We start from the raw sequence: 17,504 nt of genomic DNA, 5'->3' as shown, positions 1-17,504 counted from the left end.
AGCAAGAGCAAAACTCCGTCTCAAAAAAAAAAAAAAAAAAGAGTGTAACTTTAGGTTAGTAGTCACCTCTGGTACTGATCAACTGCCCCTTCTTTTCATAAGGGTGAATTTCAATAGCAAGCACCACATGTGTTTTAAAATACTATCTATTCAAATGTTACATAAAGCCAGGCCCTGAATCTCACTGGCAGAACCTAAGTTTATGAGTTATATTTTCTATAAGCTTTTCTATAAGCCTGGTGATAATTCTTACATAAGCATCTCCAAGCCTGCAGCTTCACTCTAAGTTTATGAGTTATATTTTCTATACGCTTTTCTATAAGCCTGGTGATAATTCTTACATAAGCATCTCCAAGCCTGCAGCTTCACTCTAACAGTGTCCACATGAATGAATCTTTCTCTATTCTTGGTTGACCAGTTTTCACAGAAGACACTATGTCCTATAGGTTACAGACTCCTCTTATAAATATCAAGATTTTCATTTCCCTTAGAACTGAGGTTCTGAAAAAACCCACACAAGTATATCAGGATATATTTTCAAAGGTCCAGGAAAAGTTCTTTTCTAAGATTTAGTTCAGTGAAAATGCCACATTGGATTGATCACATACTCAGAATGGAATTGACAACTCACGTCACTGACGATGTCCCTGGAGGCCTTGGCCGCCACAATGGGGATGGCATCGCTTCGCAAGTCATAGCCTTTCTTCTTTGCTTCTTCATTAGCGAGTTTGTACAGACTCTAAAAAAAATCAGATGCTGACATTTATATCTAAAATCTGACAGAGGACTAAGACAATTCACTAAGTTCTCCACAGACAGTGCCTATAATAATCTTATTTTTGAGAGTTCTAAGCCTTCTGCATGTTTGCTGAAGTGAAGACTCAAAAATGAGGCTGGGTGCGGTGGCTCACACCTGTAATCCCAGCACTTTGGGAGACGGAGGCAGGTGGATCACCTGAGGTCAGGAGTTCGAGACCAGCCTGGCCAACATGGTGAAACCCCATCTCTACTAAATATAAAAAAAATTAGCTGGGTGTGGTGGTGCATGCCTGCAATCCCAGTTACTTGGGAGACTGAGGCAGGAGAATTACTTGAACCTGGGAGGCAGAAGTTGCAGTGAGCTGAGATTGTGCCATTGCACTCCAACCTGGGCAGCAAGAGTGAAACTCCATCTCAAAAAACAAAACAAAACAAAACAAAAAGATACCCATAAAGACCAATGCACCTTTATTTTTTACTTTAAAAATTACGTTGAATTAAGTATATATACATATTATAGATTGTTTTAAAAATTTTTAGTTAAAACAATAAATCCAGTTCAAAAATTACAGGAAAAATTAAGCTGAAATTCATAGTTCTAGCGTGGTAAAATGTGGGTGGGAGGGAAAGGCTTAACTGTTGATCATGGCAATCAATTCAACTCACATTTATTCTGCCCTGACCCTGTGTCTCTGACTGTGTGGGGTACTTGGGAATCAAAGATGAGGTTGACACCACTCTCAACCTAAAGGTTCCTGGGAGAACTGATGGAGAGACTGATAACCTGTGGAAGCAACTGCTGAAAAGTCAAACCACACTAATAATGAAGAGCTCCAGGAAGGAGTCATTTATTCTGAATTGAGAATCAGGGAAGTTCTTGCAGATGGGGTGACCTTTGAGTCAGCCTTTGAGCAGAGTTTCAGTAGACTAAGGTGGCATCAAGGGCAGAGGAAATCACGTGAATCAAGGCACCACTGTGGAGGGGAAGCAGAGGGGAGCTGAAGGAAGTGGGTGAGGCCACAGGGAGGAGTCGCAGGAGAGTGCTGAGAATAGCCCAGAATTGGACTGTGAACGCCTTATTCTAAGAAGTTGGTGTTTACTTCTACAGAAAATAGGAAAGCAGCCAAAAAGTTCTCTTCTTTTTAACAAGAGAGGGGAGCACCCATGGCAGCGTCCCAGTCTGGGTGGGTGGAATAGGGGGTTGTGGGAAAAAGGGGGAAGGACACCTGGGCCTCCTGGGACTGGCAGCCAAGTAGCCGCACTAACACATCTCGGAGCTTTTTCAGCAAAGACAGAGTTGAGAATTCCAGAAATGCTGACTGGCTAGACACAGGGGGTGCCCTTTGTTTCCTGAAATTCTTGCACATATAATGCATAGTTTCCTGTAACAGGACCTATATTATAGGTTTGGCTAATAATTCAATCCTTTCTGACTGGGGAGTAAGACTTGATGTTTTTAGTTTTTGGTGACAATTAAGAGCTAGCTATACAAGCACTAAAATTACAGTCTCATTTCCAAAATAAAATTACTTAAGATGGTGGCAATTCCACCTAAATTCTCTAAATTATGCTCTGTGTGTTGATTTATGCTGCCAAAGAAACAGTATTTTCCTTGCTGGTGGCACAAAGCCAGGTGAAATAACTAACACATCAGCTGACAGAATCTTAGATTCACAAAAATCTCCACAGGCTTATACCCACAGGCTCAGTCTAAGAAGAAGAAACTACAGAGATAAATGCCAATCTTTGAACAGAGATAAATTACCAAATGCATAAATGCAGGATGGAAGAAACCTAGCTTTAGTCCACATAAGATGTCTTAGAGTTTAAGCTGGTCTCAAGTTCTGTGTGCACCAGCAGTGACAGCTGCCAATGTACCCTGGGAGCACAGGATGCAGAATAGAGGTCAAATGTCCAGAAGAGGAAATACGATAGGTAAGTGTATTCTACATCAGTCATTCCCCACTCATAGTATTTTGCTCAGTTCTGAGAGTCACATTTTACTAGTGATGTCATGTGAGGAATGCCCAGGAGCTTGGGATATTGGATTTGAAGGTGAACCTGGGGTGAAGGTGGCAGGGGAGGCACCCTGGTGCTGCTCTCCATCTCTGGGGGTCGGCACAGATTTGTTCTGTGCAGCTTCAGAGGACTATGTGAGTTTACAGAGAGAAATGTTGTGACTCAATACATCAGAAGCTTTCTCATAAATTTTCCAGAACGAATGGACGGATTTATGAGATCAGCTCCTTGTCATTGGGAACCCTTAAGCAAAGGCAGGTCAAAAACCTATTTGTTGGGAGGGGTCCCTTTGCACTAGAGTTGAGGCTGGACTCTCTGCCTAAGCATCTATGATTCTGGAATGATGGCATGTGGCCCTGTGCATACTGAAAGTGAAAGGAAATGGGCTTGCTAATATTTACACTGACAGATATTTCTCTCTCTCTCTCTCTCTCTCTCTGTGTGTGTGTGTGTGGGTTACCTGGTGGTACTGTGGATTTTAGTTCTTGCCTTTAATCTTACACACTAAAAATCTTAAATTTGGATCCTAAACCACACTTAGGAACAATATATGGAAAATATATTTACTACAGTTATGCTTTAGCATAAAGGGGAGTTACATGTATAGGTCAATTGCTAATTTCCTAACTTCAAAAAATAATAAAAGAAAATGGTCTACATAATCTCATGGTTACAGCTTAATTAGTTCTTGTCATTTGTATTTCCTAAATGATAATTTGTATTGCGTAAAATTTGACATTTATGATGGTGATTGAGAAATGCAAGAGTTGTTATTCACATGAAGCATGAAAAAGATTCTTTCTAAAGCTGTCATTTGGTATTACATCATCATAGAGTAGATCAACTGAAATAAGCAGCAGTGTGCAAATGTCAAAGAATCTGCTCTCACCTCACTGTAGTTGATTTTGTTCATTCTTGCCAACATAATTTCTGGTGTGTCTGGCATTATGTGGATCTGAGTCTTGTCTTTGTCCCAGGCTTCTGTGTATAAACGCTATCAAAGAAAATACACAAATTCATCAGGAAAAAAGTTCTGTGTATAGTTAATAGGAATTTTAGGGCCACAAAAACTTTACCAAAAAAAAGAAAAGGTTATGTATCTTATACACATTATGTGTTTTATGCACATCTTCAAGTAATAAGTTCATAATGGAATGTGTATTTATAAATGCCTTCTAATAATTTGAAATGTATGTTAACAAAAGGAAAATGAAAATAAGCATATTTTATGCAGACTATTTTTTGATAAAATATGCTACTTTATCAAAATCATGAAACAATGACTGAATATCAAAATATACATGATATATATCAGTTATTAATAGATAGATGACAAGCCGATAGACAGATAGATGCCTTTTATTGCTCAATGCTCTTTCTTTCCTCATTAATGTTTCTTTTTTGTTGATTCAGCTTTAGGAGCCCCACTTTGATTCTTAATTTTGAAGTCTCACCTTGTTCATAGTGATGGCATTATTTTTGGCCAACACTTGTTCCAGAGAGTCAGTCACACTGGTAAATTTGAATCTATCTGGAGGCTGGCGATAGATTTTATCGCTCAAAATTTCAGTTGCCCTTTTGCATTTTTCCACATCCAAAGAGCCAATGGGCACCCAGCCAATGCCTCTCATCCACTGGAGATCAGACTTGTACATATTCTGTTGACACAAATAGTCAATAAATATTTATCTCTGTATCAGCAATGCATTTTCATCTGAAGGATAAGAGATCAAGTAAAAGCACTCTCAAAATTTAGTTTGGTGGACGGGTCAGGTATCACACAATGTTCCATTTTGGTCTGAAGGGTTAAAGGATTAAGATTCCTATGGATAAAGGCATGCTATTTGCCACCTGCAGGGGCTGGTGAGCTTGTGCCATATATTGCCATTTTCTCCAAGGGGTGTTGAATAATTTCCCACGTCTGCACATTATTATGACTCTCAGTACTCACATCGCTCTGGAGGTCATAGGCCTGCCGAGCGTGGATGACGTCGCTCTGGTCAGGCAGGCATGTCCACTGGTGCAGGTAATTCTTATAGTCCACGTCGCTGACTAAGGTCTGGCACTTCTTGGCCAACACCACCCCCAGCATGTCCACTGGGCTGCTGAACTTGGTCTTCCACTTCTCAAAGTCCTTCTTGTACTCCCTGTCACTCTGGATCTTGGCCACGTGCATGGACCACATCATCTTGGGATCATCATGTATAGCTCGGGCACCAATGTGGTGGCCAAGCTGCTTACGATAGCCTTCTTTGTACTTGAACTAAAAGAAGAAAAAGACAGTCATCTGTTTTAACTTTTAGTAAAAAGCAATCACTAAGCCTAACTTGCTCTATTTATTTAAAAAAAAAACTTTCCCTGAATATATAAATTATATGATAGAGGTAGAAACAATTTAGAAAATATGTCATATATCATCACATATGATATATCTTACATAAAATATATATCATATAGATAGGCATTACTTTAATACATTCTTTAATGTTAAAGTCATTCTATTAGAATCCAGAATTTGTTTTTAAAATATTTAATTTTTAGATGTATAAATTTCAGGAGATTATGCTGCAATGACGATGACAATAAAAATGAAATTCTCCTGCATGGGTTTTGTATGCTCACTAATCCAAAATTTCATTGAGTATCTACTATGTGTCAGGCACAATTCTAGATAAGCACCGCAGATTCAATAAGAATTGTCTCTGCCTGCAAAGAGTGTCTGTATATTTATACACACAGAAAAAAAAAGAAAAATTAAGATGTAATTCTGCCACTAAAATAATTTTTTATGATTTGTATGTGAGAATATAATTAGAAGTCATACCGTATATGGGTTTGTGCCTGCTCTTTTCAGTTATTACATAAGCATTTCTATGTGTCATTGAATAGTCTTTGCACACATGACTGTTTTTGTTGTTGTTGTTGTTTGTTTTTAGAAAGCATCTCTCTCTGTTGCTCAGGTTGGAGTGCAGTGGTACAATCATGTCTCACTGCAACCTCCAACTCTTGGGCTGAAGTGATCCTCCCACCTCAGCTTCTGAGTAGCTAGCACTACAGGCATGCGCCACCACACCTAGCTAATTTTTAAGTTTTTTGTAGAGATACTGTCTTGCTATGTTGACCAGGCTGGTCTCGAACTCCTGCCCTCAAGTGATCCTCCCGCCTTGACCTCCCAAAGCACTGGGATTACAGGTGTGAGCCACGGTGCCTGACCTATACACGATTTTTAATGACAGGCAGGTATTTCATTATATGGTATTTAACCCTTCTGTGATTGTCATTTTTTCTTAAATTATGATTACTTCCTATATTTCAGAAATAAAGAAAAAAACCAGAGGTTTTTTTTTTTACTTCATAGACAAAAGAAATGGAAAGATAAAAATTTTTATTTGGGAGGCTGAGGCGGGCGGATCACGAGGTCAGGAGATCGAGACCATCCTGGCTGATGCAGTGAAACACCGTCTCTACTAAAAATACAAAAAGTTAGCCAGGTGCAGTGGCAGGTGCCTGTAGTCCCAGCTACTCAGGAGGCTGAGGCAGGAGAATGGTGTGAACCCAGGAGGCGGAGCTTGCAGTGAGCTAAGATAGCGCCACTGCACTCCAGCCTGGGCGAAAGAGCGAGACTCTGTCTCAAAAAAAAAAAAAAAAAAAAAAATTTAGAAATGTGAGCAAATCCTTTTTTTTTATTTGTATACTTTAAGTTCTAGGGTACATGTGCACAACGTGCAGGGTTATTACATATGTATACATGTGCCATGTTGGTGTGCTGCACCCATTAACTCATCATTTACATTAGGTATATCTCCTAATGCTATCCCTCCTCCCTCCCCACACGCTATGACAGGCCCCAGTGTGTGATGTTCCCCACCCTGTGTCCAAGTGTTCTCACTGTTCAATTCCCACCTATGAGTAAGAACATGCGGTGTTTGGTTTTCTGTCCTTGCGACAGTGAGCAAATCCAACTTTTAAAGAAAGCAAATATTTGTAGCCCACCACCTGATATAGAAACAAACATATGTTCCACATGAATCGTTGAACTTTGAATAATGTGTCCTATAATTCAGCCCTTGTAGATTCATTGGTTCATACAGCATAGGTTGGGTTTTGAAGGAACCCTACAATAAGCTCAATTGTATATGAGAAATACATCATTGGAAAAGCCAAAAAAATTATCTGAACTATAGTCAAGTATCTAATACTTTTGTTCAGCAGGAAATGGACATGTTTTGAAATGCATGTTGCTATGGACTCAACCATAACTAGAATTTGGCCTTTGTGTTGATAACTGTATTACCATTATTTAAAACCATTCATTGAAACAATAAACTGTTAGCAACAGCTTTAACTTCATGGCTTACTTGTGCCACCATAAATCCAGGAGAGAGAAATAAATCTTTGAGCCAAAGCTAAGGCAAATAACTTTCCAAGTATACTTACTTCACTTGCAATATCTCTGGAGGCCTTGGCTGCCTTGATAGGAATGGCATCTACCCGCATATCATAACCTTTCCTCTTGGCTTCTTCTAGGCCAAGCTTATATAATTTCTAAAATAGACATTAATAGTAAGTTGGATTTATAAAGTGCATTGCAAGGAAAATGTATCATGCACTATGAATGTATTGCTTACCTCACTGTAATTTACTTTGTTTTGTTTAGCTAATAAAACTTCAGGGGTGTCTGGCATAATGTGGACAGTGGTTTTATCTTTATCCCAAGCTTCTGTATAGAGGCGCTAAGAGAAACAGAAAAACATAACTGGTATAGGCCAGTAATAAACAGACACATGCAGACAGTCTGATTTTTAATGAGAATCAAGAAATTCAGCTCAGTGAATTGGTATCTGTGACATTTTCAGGTCTAGATGTCTTGTGTCAATAAGAAGCACAATACTTTAAAACCACATTAGTACCAAGCAAAGGAATCGAAAATAAGTTTACTTTTATACAAACAGACTTCAGTGTTTCCATAAACAAAAAAATTAATAAGCTCCTCAAACAAAGATAGGACTTACATGATTCATGGTAATAGCATTGTTTTTTGCCAAAACCATCGGTATGGAATCCATAAGGCTGGAAAACTTAAATTTATCTGGGTGCTGACGGTAAACATGGTCACTCAAAATCTGGGTGGCTCGTTTGTTTTTCTCATCCTCGAGAGAACCACTAGGCATCCAGCCAATGCCTTTTAGCCACTGAAGGTCTGACTTGTACAAATTCTGAAAGTGCAAGTGACAAATTTGTCATAATTAAATCATTTATCACAATTTGTCATAATTAAATCATTTGCCCCTAAATAAAAGTTCATATTATATATATTTTTAATGCTTGAATTATTAGAAAATTCTAAATTTTTGGTATGAATTATAAATCAACCAAATATTCAGGTTAAAAGCATATTTTGAAAAACATTTTAAACAGAAGCACATAGGAAAGGACTCAATCCTTTGATTGTCTAGCTCGACAATCTAGAGGCTTCCACCAAAGCAATGGGGCTTTGCTGGCTCTTTCTTTGTGGAATAATGGTGCCTCCAGATGTTTGGGTGACTAGATGGGGCTTGAGCATTAGTCCAGGGTAATTGTGTAAACTCAGCTCCCCTCACTATGGGACTCTGATACTTTAAAAAGCAGACATAATGTTTTGTTGGCCAAAGGAAAATCTTAGACTCACATCGCTCTGGAGGTCATAGGCCTGCCGAGCGTGGATGACATCGCTCTGGTCGGGCAGGCATGTCCACTGGTGCAGGTAGTTCTTGTAGTCCACGTCACTGACTAAGGTCTGGCACTTCTTGGCCAACACCACCCCCAGCATGTCCACTGGGCTGCTGAACTTGGTCTTCCACTTCTCAAAGTCCTTTTTGTACTCCCTGTCACTCTGGATCTTGGCCACATGCATGGACCACATCATCTTGGGGTCATCTTCAATGTTCCGGGCTCCAATGTGGTGGCCGAGCTGCTTGCGAAAGCCTTCCTTGTACTTGTACTAAAGAAAACAAATGTGTCTCATTCCTTTCAAAATTTACTTCTGTTGCCATCTTTGTGGCAAATTATAAAGTGCATTAACTCTAAATATTTTACTAAGCCTAGAGAGCCAAAGACTTCAGTCTTTTGATAAGAAAGATTAAAGACTAAATTCAGCTATGAAATTCCATACATAATAAATGCATCCTTGATCTTATCCTCATCCCAGACTGCATGGGATCATTTTATTCCATTGTAATTTGTTACCCCTTAGATTTTGTTCAATTTAAAATTAAATTGAGACTGCTTTGAAGTGATAAATTGCAATCAAATCAATATCAACAGAGGATAAAATCTTACTTCACTGGCAATTTCCCGGGAGGCTTTTGCTGCTTTGATTGGTATGGCATCAACAGGAAGATCGTAACCTTTTCTCTTCAGCTCCTCATAACCCATTCGGTAGAGTTTCTGTTAAGAAATGAAGATCATTTTGGGAAATACTGTTCCCCATAGACAAATATAGCATAATGATCAAATGTGATAAATATTTTGAGTCCATGAGAATAGCATCTGTGCCCTAGAATACTCAAAAGTAATTAGAAATTATGCCCATTGATTGCTAATGATCCTGTTTTAAACTTTAAAGCTCTTCAATTACCTAAATCAGCAAAATTATCAGCTCTTCCCAAGTACAGTCATGCATTGGTTAATGACAAAGATACATCCCGAGAAATGTATTGTTAGGTGATTTTGTCCTTGTGGGAACATCACAGAGTGTACTTATGCAATCCTAGATGGTACAGCCTACTACACACCTAGGCTATATGGTATAGCCTATTCCTCCTAGGCTACAAACCTGTAGAGCATGTTAGTGTAGGCTACTGTAACACAATGGGAAGTATTAGTATTTGTGTATCTAAATATAGCTAAACATGGAAAAGATACAGCAAAAATACAGTATGATTATGTTATGGGACCACCGTCCTGTATGTGTGCCTTTGTTGGCCAAACTATTGTTATACAGTGCATGTCTATACTTGCAAGAATCAGGCAGAAGTAAAACAATAGAGAAATGAAATGGATTATTATCGAGGTGCTGTTTTTCAATTCACATGGACTGTTTCATTAGAAGTTTTTGTTAGAAAAGAGCTATGGCTTTTCATCTAATTCTTCTAACGGGGAAAAATCATGCCTAAGGGGTTATCTCTTCTATGTAGCTGATGCATTGTGAAATAGTCTGTCTCCCAAAATGGGACCATCCAAAATAGGATCCACATCTATAGGTAAAATACTGAGTCCACCATAATTTCTAAAACTTAGGATGTTTTGAAGAAAGTTTAAATAATGAATTTTAAAAGCTTAAGTGAAAGAACTTGTTTTTTTCAGATCTGTGACATAATTTAAAAATTGAGAATATAATTTAAATGTACTTTTATCTAGAAACCAGATTGTTTAAAGTGCCTATTGATCTTGGACTTGTGTTTATCTGTTAGTCCTTCATGGCACTACTTTAATACATTCTTTAATGTTAAAGTCATTCTAGTAGAATTTAGAATTTGATTTTAAATTATTTAATTTTCAGATGTACACATTTCAGGAGATTATGCTGCAATGACAGTGACAATAAAAATGAAATTCTACTGCATGGTTTTTGCATGCTCACTGATTCAAAATTTCATTGAGTATCTACTATGTGTCAGGCATGATTCTAGATAAGCACTGTAGATTCAATAAGAATTGTCTCTGCCTGCAGAGAGTGTCTGTCCACACTGGGGATAGCAATATAAGCCATCACTTTTTGATAATATGTATAACAATGGACTGCAAGGAACAGAGAATACAGACTCCCCATTCTTCCTGACATAGTGAGTACTAACATTTTGATGTTCAATCTAAAAGCCACTAAATAAGGAATCTAAGTCATATGTAGTTCATTAATTAAAATAATTCAGGGATTCAAAGAATTTCCAGACAACTTCACTGATTTAGAAACAATTAAAATGAGCTTTCTGAAAACACATGCTGAATTTGAAAACTTACATCACTTGTGTTGATTAAGTTTGCTTTAGCCAGAACAATGTCAGGTGTATCAGGCATGATGTGGATCTGAGTCTTGTCTTTGTCCCAAGCTTCTCTATAAAGTCTCTAAAATAAGAAATAATAATTTTGCAGTGGTATTGTTAGATTAGTGAATGACACAGTTGGCTTCAAACAGAATTGCTGAATTTATCTGAATTAAACATTACACAGAATTGATATCATAAGCAGACAACATAAGCAGAAAATAGATGCAATATTTCTTGACTTATCTGGGACATAACTGCCTTTCAAAACAGAGATTATGGGTCACATTTTCAAAGTTACAGATAATCCTGCCTACAAGAAATCAATCTAGGTAATTACGTGCTTTGCCAATATTATCAAATGAAACAGACTTCTCCATCTTTTGGGTTGTGTCCCTCAGTGTTTAATTGAGAGGCAGCCCTTGCCTTTTCAGAAGATGTCTTATTCAAAGTGTGCCTAGAAATCAGGAAGTTTTATTTCTTATGTGGCTTTTTGTTATTATTATCATTATTTTGACATGGAGTCTTACTCTGTTGCCCAGGCTGGAGTGCAATGGCACAATCACGGCTCACTGCAACCTCTGCCTCCTGAGTTCAAGTGATTCTGGTGCCTCAGCCACCTGAGTAGCTAGGATTACAGGCATGTGCCACCATACCCGGCTAATTTTTGTATTTTTAGTAGAAACAGGGTTTCGCTATGTTGGCCAGGCTGGCCTTGAACTCCCCACCTCAGCCTCCCAAAGTGCTGGGATTACAGGTGTGAGCCACTGTGTCCAGCTTCTATGTGGCTTAGTATTTATAGTTGTGCCTCATAATCATTGTGAAGGATTAGGATTCCCAAAAGGATTTTTTTGGGGGTAAATTTATCAAAATATCTTGGATGTCCCAGAGCCATTCTTATGTCTCTTCAACAGAAGACAAGGGGAACCAAACAAAAGTTTCACTGACTTACTAAAACTAGGATTTTTTTTTTTTTTTTGAGATGGAGTTTCACTCTTGTTGCCCATGCTGGAGTGCAATGGTGCAGTCTTGGCTCACTGCAACCTCCACCTCCCAGGTTCAAGCAATTCTCCTGCCTCAGCTTCCCAAGTAGCTGGGATTACAGGCACCCACCACATGCCCAGCTAATTTTTGTATTTTTAGTAGAGATGGGGTTTCACCATGTTGGCCAGGCTGGTCTTGAACTCCTGATCTCAGGTGATCTACCTGCCTTGGCTTCCCAAAGTGCTGAGATTACAGGTGTGAGCCATCGTGCCCAGCTAAAACTAGGAAAATTTGATTAAAAACAGAATATTTACACAGTGTCAGAAAATCTCCCTGCCAGATTACTTATCAATTACAAAGGATAAAATGGTTACTCGACAGTATAGCAACCTGGCAATATCACTTTAACCAAGTGTTTAAGTTATTAGTAATAGAACAAATTGATATCTTGTGCCTCCTGATATGAGGTACTAAGGAGGACACAATGTGTTATCTCCTGCTGAAAAGATAATCTGAGTCTATCACAGGGACCCACCAGAAAACCCAAATGGAGGGAGACTCTACAAAATAACTGACCTATGTTCTTTACAAATGTCAAAAACTTGGAAGGCAAAGAAACAGTGAGGAACTAGTCCAGAGTAAAGGAGACTAAAGACATAGCAAGTAATGCAACTTGTGGTTTTCGATTAAATCCTGAGCCAGAGAAAATATTTTCTTTTCTTATAAAGGATATTAGCGATAAAATTGAATAAATTCTGTAGACCAGCAGACTAGTGAAAATTAATTTTGTGATTTTAATCATCACAATGTGATTATCTGAGAATGTTCTTATTCTCGGGAAATATAGATGGAATATTTAGGCATCATGAAGCAATTTAATTTCTCATATAGATATGCAGAAATAGATCTAGATCTGAGAGAAAGAAAGGGAGAAAAAGAGACAAAAAGAGAAAGCAAATGTGGTAAAATTTTAACATTTGGGGAATCTGGGTATATGCACACACACATACACACATATGTGAATTACATGTACTATTTTTTCAACTTTTCTGAGTGCCTGAAATTATTTCAATATAAATTTTTTTTGTTTCATTGATTCCTTAAACTTGTCCATTTCCCTTTGAGGTGTGCAGCATGAGATGTGTGTGTCTGGCACTTTTCTTTTTCCTGCACATGTTTGCCATGGTGCATATAACCCAGAGAAGCCAATTAAGACCCTCAGCACCAAAACAAAGCAAGGCTTGTTAATTTCCATATGTGTGTATCCCAGTTCTGCACTATCCTTTTGGATTTAGTAACACCAGAGTTTCTCTTTAAAAATTTTTTTATTTCCATATATTCATGGGGGCACAAGTGCAATTGCACTGTGGTAAAGTCAGGGCTTTCAGTGCATCCATCACTGGAGCAACACACATTGTACCCACCAAGCAAACAGCAGAGTTTCTCTGCCTCCTAACCACTGATACTGTGTACTGGATGATTCTTTGTTGTGGGGGCTGCCCTGTGCATTGTGGGGTGCTTAGCAGCATCCCTGGCTTCTACCCACTAGATGCCAGTAGCATGCCATTCCCCAGTTGTAAAAACCAAAAATATTTCTAGATGTTGCTAAATGTTCCTGTGGGACAAAATTGCTTCTGGTTGAAAGACACTAAGTTAGACTATTTCTTCAATGACATGCGCCATTTTCACCCCATGGAATGCAGAGAAAATGCTATTATTATTTACACTGGGATAGGTGTATCAGTTGATTCAGAAGGAGAGACAGCAAGCTCAAGGACCCCAGCTGGCCCAGGTTTGTGTGGCGGTCCTGAGGCCTGAGAGCTCCATATTTCAGCATCCCCCAAACTAGAGCACACTGCTGGGGAGGCCTGTCCCAGAACATGAATATTGATAAACTTCATGATCTAGGGGTTCTCATTTGGTCACCTTATTAGTTCAGATCTTTTTACCTCCTGTTTCATGGAGAGAAAAGAAACTTGGATTCCAAGAAGGGGGAAATATTTTGTACAAATTTGTTGTCTTCTCATTTTGTTGGATTCTGTCATTATAAAACCAGTAAAAGAATAAGTAAATGCTTAAACATTCATAATGAAGCTGACAGGTCAGCATTTACTATACATTCTGGAAATCAACATTATAAAAAGTCTGTGAGGGGTTAGTTAGGAAAAGAGGAACTCCAGTTTATCAATGCTCATTCTAAGCTGATTATGGGCTTATATATTATATAAAACTTCTGATATATATGATATATGTAAAGTGTATAGCATATTACATATAGTATATGTATTCAGATCCTCCTAAGACCTACAGTATATATATTTTAGATCCTCCTAATAACAGATGGTTATTATATATCTATTTAAATCTTCTTACCAATTACAGATTTCAGGGCACATACTTCAATATTCTGTAATGTTCAAGGTTAGGCTTTTAGCTGAGCAGTGTTGAGTAATCTTTCCCTTCTTTGCATATAATTACTCCACCCTGCTATCTTTTATGTATTTTTTTCAATGAATATTTATTGAGTACCTATCATGTGCTAGATACTGGTGTCAGAGCTGGTGAAGAAAATAAGTTGAAGATGGAATAGATACTTATTTACAGTGACAGAATCATCCATTTATCTTGATTCAGCTAAACTAAAAGCATTATAATCATTTGTCAGGAAATACACTCTTTATAACACATCCATTGTACCTGTGTAAGGTACTCAGAATCTCTCCCCCTCATACACTCTACCCCAACAAAAAACATCTGAGTGTTTCATGCACTCAAGTTTCAAAGAAAAAAAGTTTGTTCGATCATTTTCCCATTACATTTTGGTTAAATAATAAATAAGCTTTGGGTGACAAAAACTTACACTGACCCATTTTTACATGATTCAGTGTAGGATAGTTGCTAATTCAAATAAAGTGATCCAATATAAAGTTTTATGTGGTGATGTATGAGGCAATGCTTTGCAGTTCTACTCATTTATTAAGCAAGTGCTATTGAGCAAACACTAGGTAGCAGGCACTATAATCTATTTTATTTATTTCCAGAGTGCTACTCACATCACTCCTATTTTTGGCATTTGTCTTTGCCAGAACTATGTCCATGGCATCAGGAATGCTGGTGAACTTGTTTCTGTCTGGAGGCTGACGATATTTCTTCTCACTGATGATTTCCGAAGCCCGCTTGTTCTTTTCTGCCTCTAAAGAACCTAAAGGACTCCATCCTATGCCTCTCAGCCACTCAAGGTCAGATTTATATAGATTCTGTGAAAAGACAGAACAAGCCATCAAAATCCCATTCTCACCTGGACCCTTGATTCAAGTGATTCTATGCATTACGAACAGATGCATTTTAGATTTTCAATAGTAATTCCTAGTTTCTGCTTCTCTTTGACTAAATAGCTACTCATATAAAATATGAATTAATATATAAACTATTGGATTTAATAGAAACTGACCTCACTTTGCAGTTCATAAACTTTCTTAGCTTGCACAACATCGTTCTGATCAGGCAGACATGTCCACTGATGTAAGTAGTTCTTGTAGTCCACATCACTAACCAACTCCTGACACTTCTTGGCCAGTACCACTCCCAACATGTCCACTGGGCTGGAGAACTTAGTTTTCCACTTCTCAAAGTCCTTCTTGTATTCTCTTTCACTCTGCATTTTGGCTACATTCATGGACAACACAAGTTTTGGGTCATCTTGCAGACTCCGGAATCCAACATGGTGGCCAAGTTGCTTTCGGTAGCCTTGTTTGTATTTATACTGAAATCAGAGAAAACACAGCTCTTTTAGTACACAAAGGCCAAGTTAAGCTCAAGTTGCTTTTTTTTCTTTTCTTTCTTTTTTTTTTTTTTTTTGAGACAGGGGTCTCACTATGTTTCCCAGGCTGATCTTGAACTCCCAGGCCTACTCTTCTAGCTTCAGCCTCCCTAATAGCTGGGATTACAGGTACATGCCACCTCATCCAGCTTCAATTTGCCTTGTTTTCATGTTTGCTTTCCAAAACTGAAATGAGAGAAGGGTTGTCTATGCTAACTTAGTATGGAATGTTTACTTACTTAAACTAAACCTTGTTTACATGGAAGCAAGCTTCTGAAGAAATCTAATGTAATTGAGTATCAAGAGAGGTTATGATAAGAAATTAATTCTAACTAGATGCAGAAATATATGTTTGGTTGTGCTAGATATTGTGTATTCTGACTTTGGGGTTGTATTTAATGCAGCTCTTGTGATATTCTTATGGAAATGATAATCCTTATGGGCTAAATGGTAGAAAAATCAGGAAGATACATGACTGAGTAAATATGCCTAATAGTGCAGACTAATTTATTAAATAGCAGGATTTTTTGTGGTTTGCCATGTGGTTATGTCATATAACCTTGTCCTGTTTGGGATCCACATCTTGCATGTGCAGATGGCTAAAAATAACTAAATATGTTAGATTAGGAAGAAAATTCCACAGGAGCACAACACACCGCCAAATGGGTCAAAATGATTACATAAATTTAAGACAGTAAAAGTAAAATTTGGTATTTAGATTCAATTGAGAAAAATTACATTAGTACTAGATGACAATAACAAGTGATAATAATGAGTATAATAACAGCATTTACTTGATGTTAGGTGCTGAACACGTTATACCTTACATGATACCCAGCTTCATTATTACATATATAAAATATTCAGGAGTTTAAGTGGACTATAACGTCAACATAAGCAATCTGACAAAATTGCTTTTTAAAAAAGCAATGCCATAGATTCTGTATGGGGCACAAATAAGCTTTCTGACCTGACCTCCTGTATCAAGAAAACAACACTAAATTTTGAGGGATTCTATTTTGACAAGAGTTTTGAAAAAATAACATAAATTACAAATAGAATGATCAGAAGATTGAAGAATTTATAAAACTGAAACCGAAGGAGGGCAAATATGAAAATGTTTGAAGAGCTATCAAGTGGAAGTGGAAATAGGCTGCTTTGTGGTGTTGTAGAACAGAGATCTAGAGCTTATCGATAAAATATTTAGGTAAAAATAAGAAGGTATATAATGGCAATTAGAAATGATCTAACAAAGAAATGACCTGCCCTGAAGGACTCCAAAATTCCTTTAAAGAATTTTTTTTATTTTTGAGACACCGTCTTGTTCCGTTACCCAAACTGGAGTGCAGTGGCGCGATCATGGCTCACTAAAGCCTCAACCTTCCAAGCTCAAGTGATCCTCACACCTCAGCCTCCCAGGTAGCTGGGACTCCAAGCACACACCACCATGCCCAGATAATTTTTTATTTTTTGTAAAGAAAGAGTCTCACTATGTTGCCCAGGCTGGTCTTGAACTCCTGGCTTCAAATTATCTTCCTGCCTTGGCCTCCCAAAGTGCTGAGATTATAGGAGGGGGGCCACTGCACCCAGCCTCCAAAATTCTTATATTTTTAAATATCTACAGACTTTTGGATATGGAGAGAAGGTAGAATGCTGAGTGGGAGATTAGATTAAATGTCCTTTATGTTATCTTCCGACTCTAAATTCTATGATTCTAATTCATTAAGTTAAATACTTATAAAAATTGTTTTAATTTTCTGAAAATTTATAAATACAAGGACATTTGAAATTGAGGGAAATATATCTCTATAATAGTGGGAAAGTTCACTTACAGTTCATTTGAGAGTAAGATTTTTAAAAGTTCGAATTAATGGGTTCACACAAAAAGAAATGAGGTACTA

At 37.8% G+C, this 17,504-nt stretch overlaps 1 protein-coding gene and 1 long non-coding RNA gene across 11 annotated transcripts in view; one reads left to right on the top strand and one right to left on the bottom strand.

Annotated features, from left to right (window-relative positions):
- NEB (nebulin) overlaps positions 1-17,504 on the bottom strand; it is a 264,687-nt gene that overhangs the window by 140,108 nt on the left and 107,075 nt on the right. For all 7 annotated transcript variants that reach the window (XM_055292138.2, XM_063646033.1, XM_063646034.1 and 4 more), the window contains exons 52-63: positions 15,235-15,546; positions 14,837-15,040; positions 10,777-10,881; positions 9,097-9,204; positions 8,447-8,758; positions 7,791-7,994; positions 7,407-7,511; positions 7,216-7,323; positions 4,730-5,041; positions 4,233-4,436; positions 3,668-3,772; positions 632-739 (exon numbers count right to left, since the gene is read on the bottom strand). In XM_055292138.2, the coding sequence (XP_055148113.1) occupies positions 632-739; positions 3,668-3,772; positions 4,233-4,436; positions 4,730-5,041; positions 7,216-7,323; positions 7,407-7,511; positions 7,791-7,994; positions 8,447-8,758; positions 9,097-9,204; positions 10,777-10,881; positions 14,837-15,040; positions 15,235-15,546 (2,187 nt within the window). The remainder of the gene's footprint in view (positions 1-631; positions 740-3,667; positions 3,773-4,232; positions 4,437-4,729; positions 5,042-7,215; positions 7,324-7,406; positions 7,512-7,790; positions 7,995-8,446; positions 8,759-9,096; positions 9,205-10,776; positions 10,882-14,836; positions 15,041-15,234; positions 15,547-17,504) is intronic.
- The window catches only part of LOC129489489 (uncharacterized), a 69,620-nt gene that overhangs the window by 42,384 nt on the left and 9,732 nt on the right, over positions 1-17,504 (top strand). For all 4 annotated transcript variants that reach the window (XR_010122488.1, XR_008660001.2, XR_008660000.2 and 1 more), the window contains 2 exons: positions 10,490-10,601; positions 14,870-15,022. This is a non-coding gene — a long non-coding RNA (uncharacterized lncRNA). The remainder of the gene's footprint in view (positions 1-10,489; positions 10,602-14,869; positions 15,023-17,504) is intronic.

The sequence above is a fragment of the Symphalangus syndactylus genome, chromosome 9, assembly GCF_028878055.3.
Source record: "Symphalangus syndactylus isolate Jambi chromosome 9, NHGRI_mSymSyn1-v2.1_pri, whole genome shotgun sequence".
NCBI classification, from domain to species: domain Eukaryota; kingdom Metazoa; phylum Chordata; class Mammalia; order Primates; family Hylobatidae; genus Symphalangus; species Symphalangus syndactylus.
This window is presented reverse-complemented; position numbering and strand designations above follow the sequence as displayed.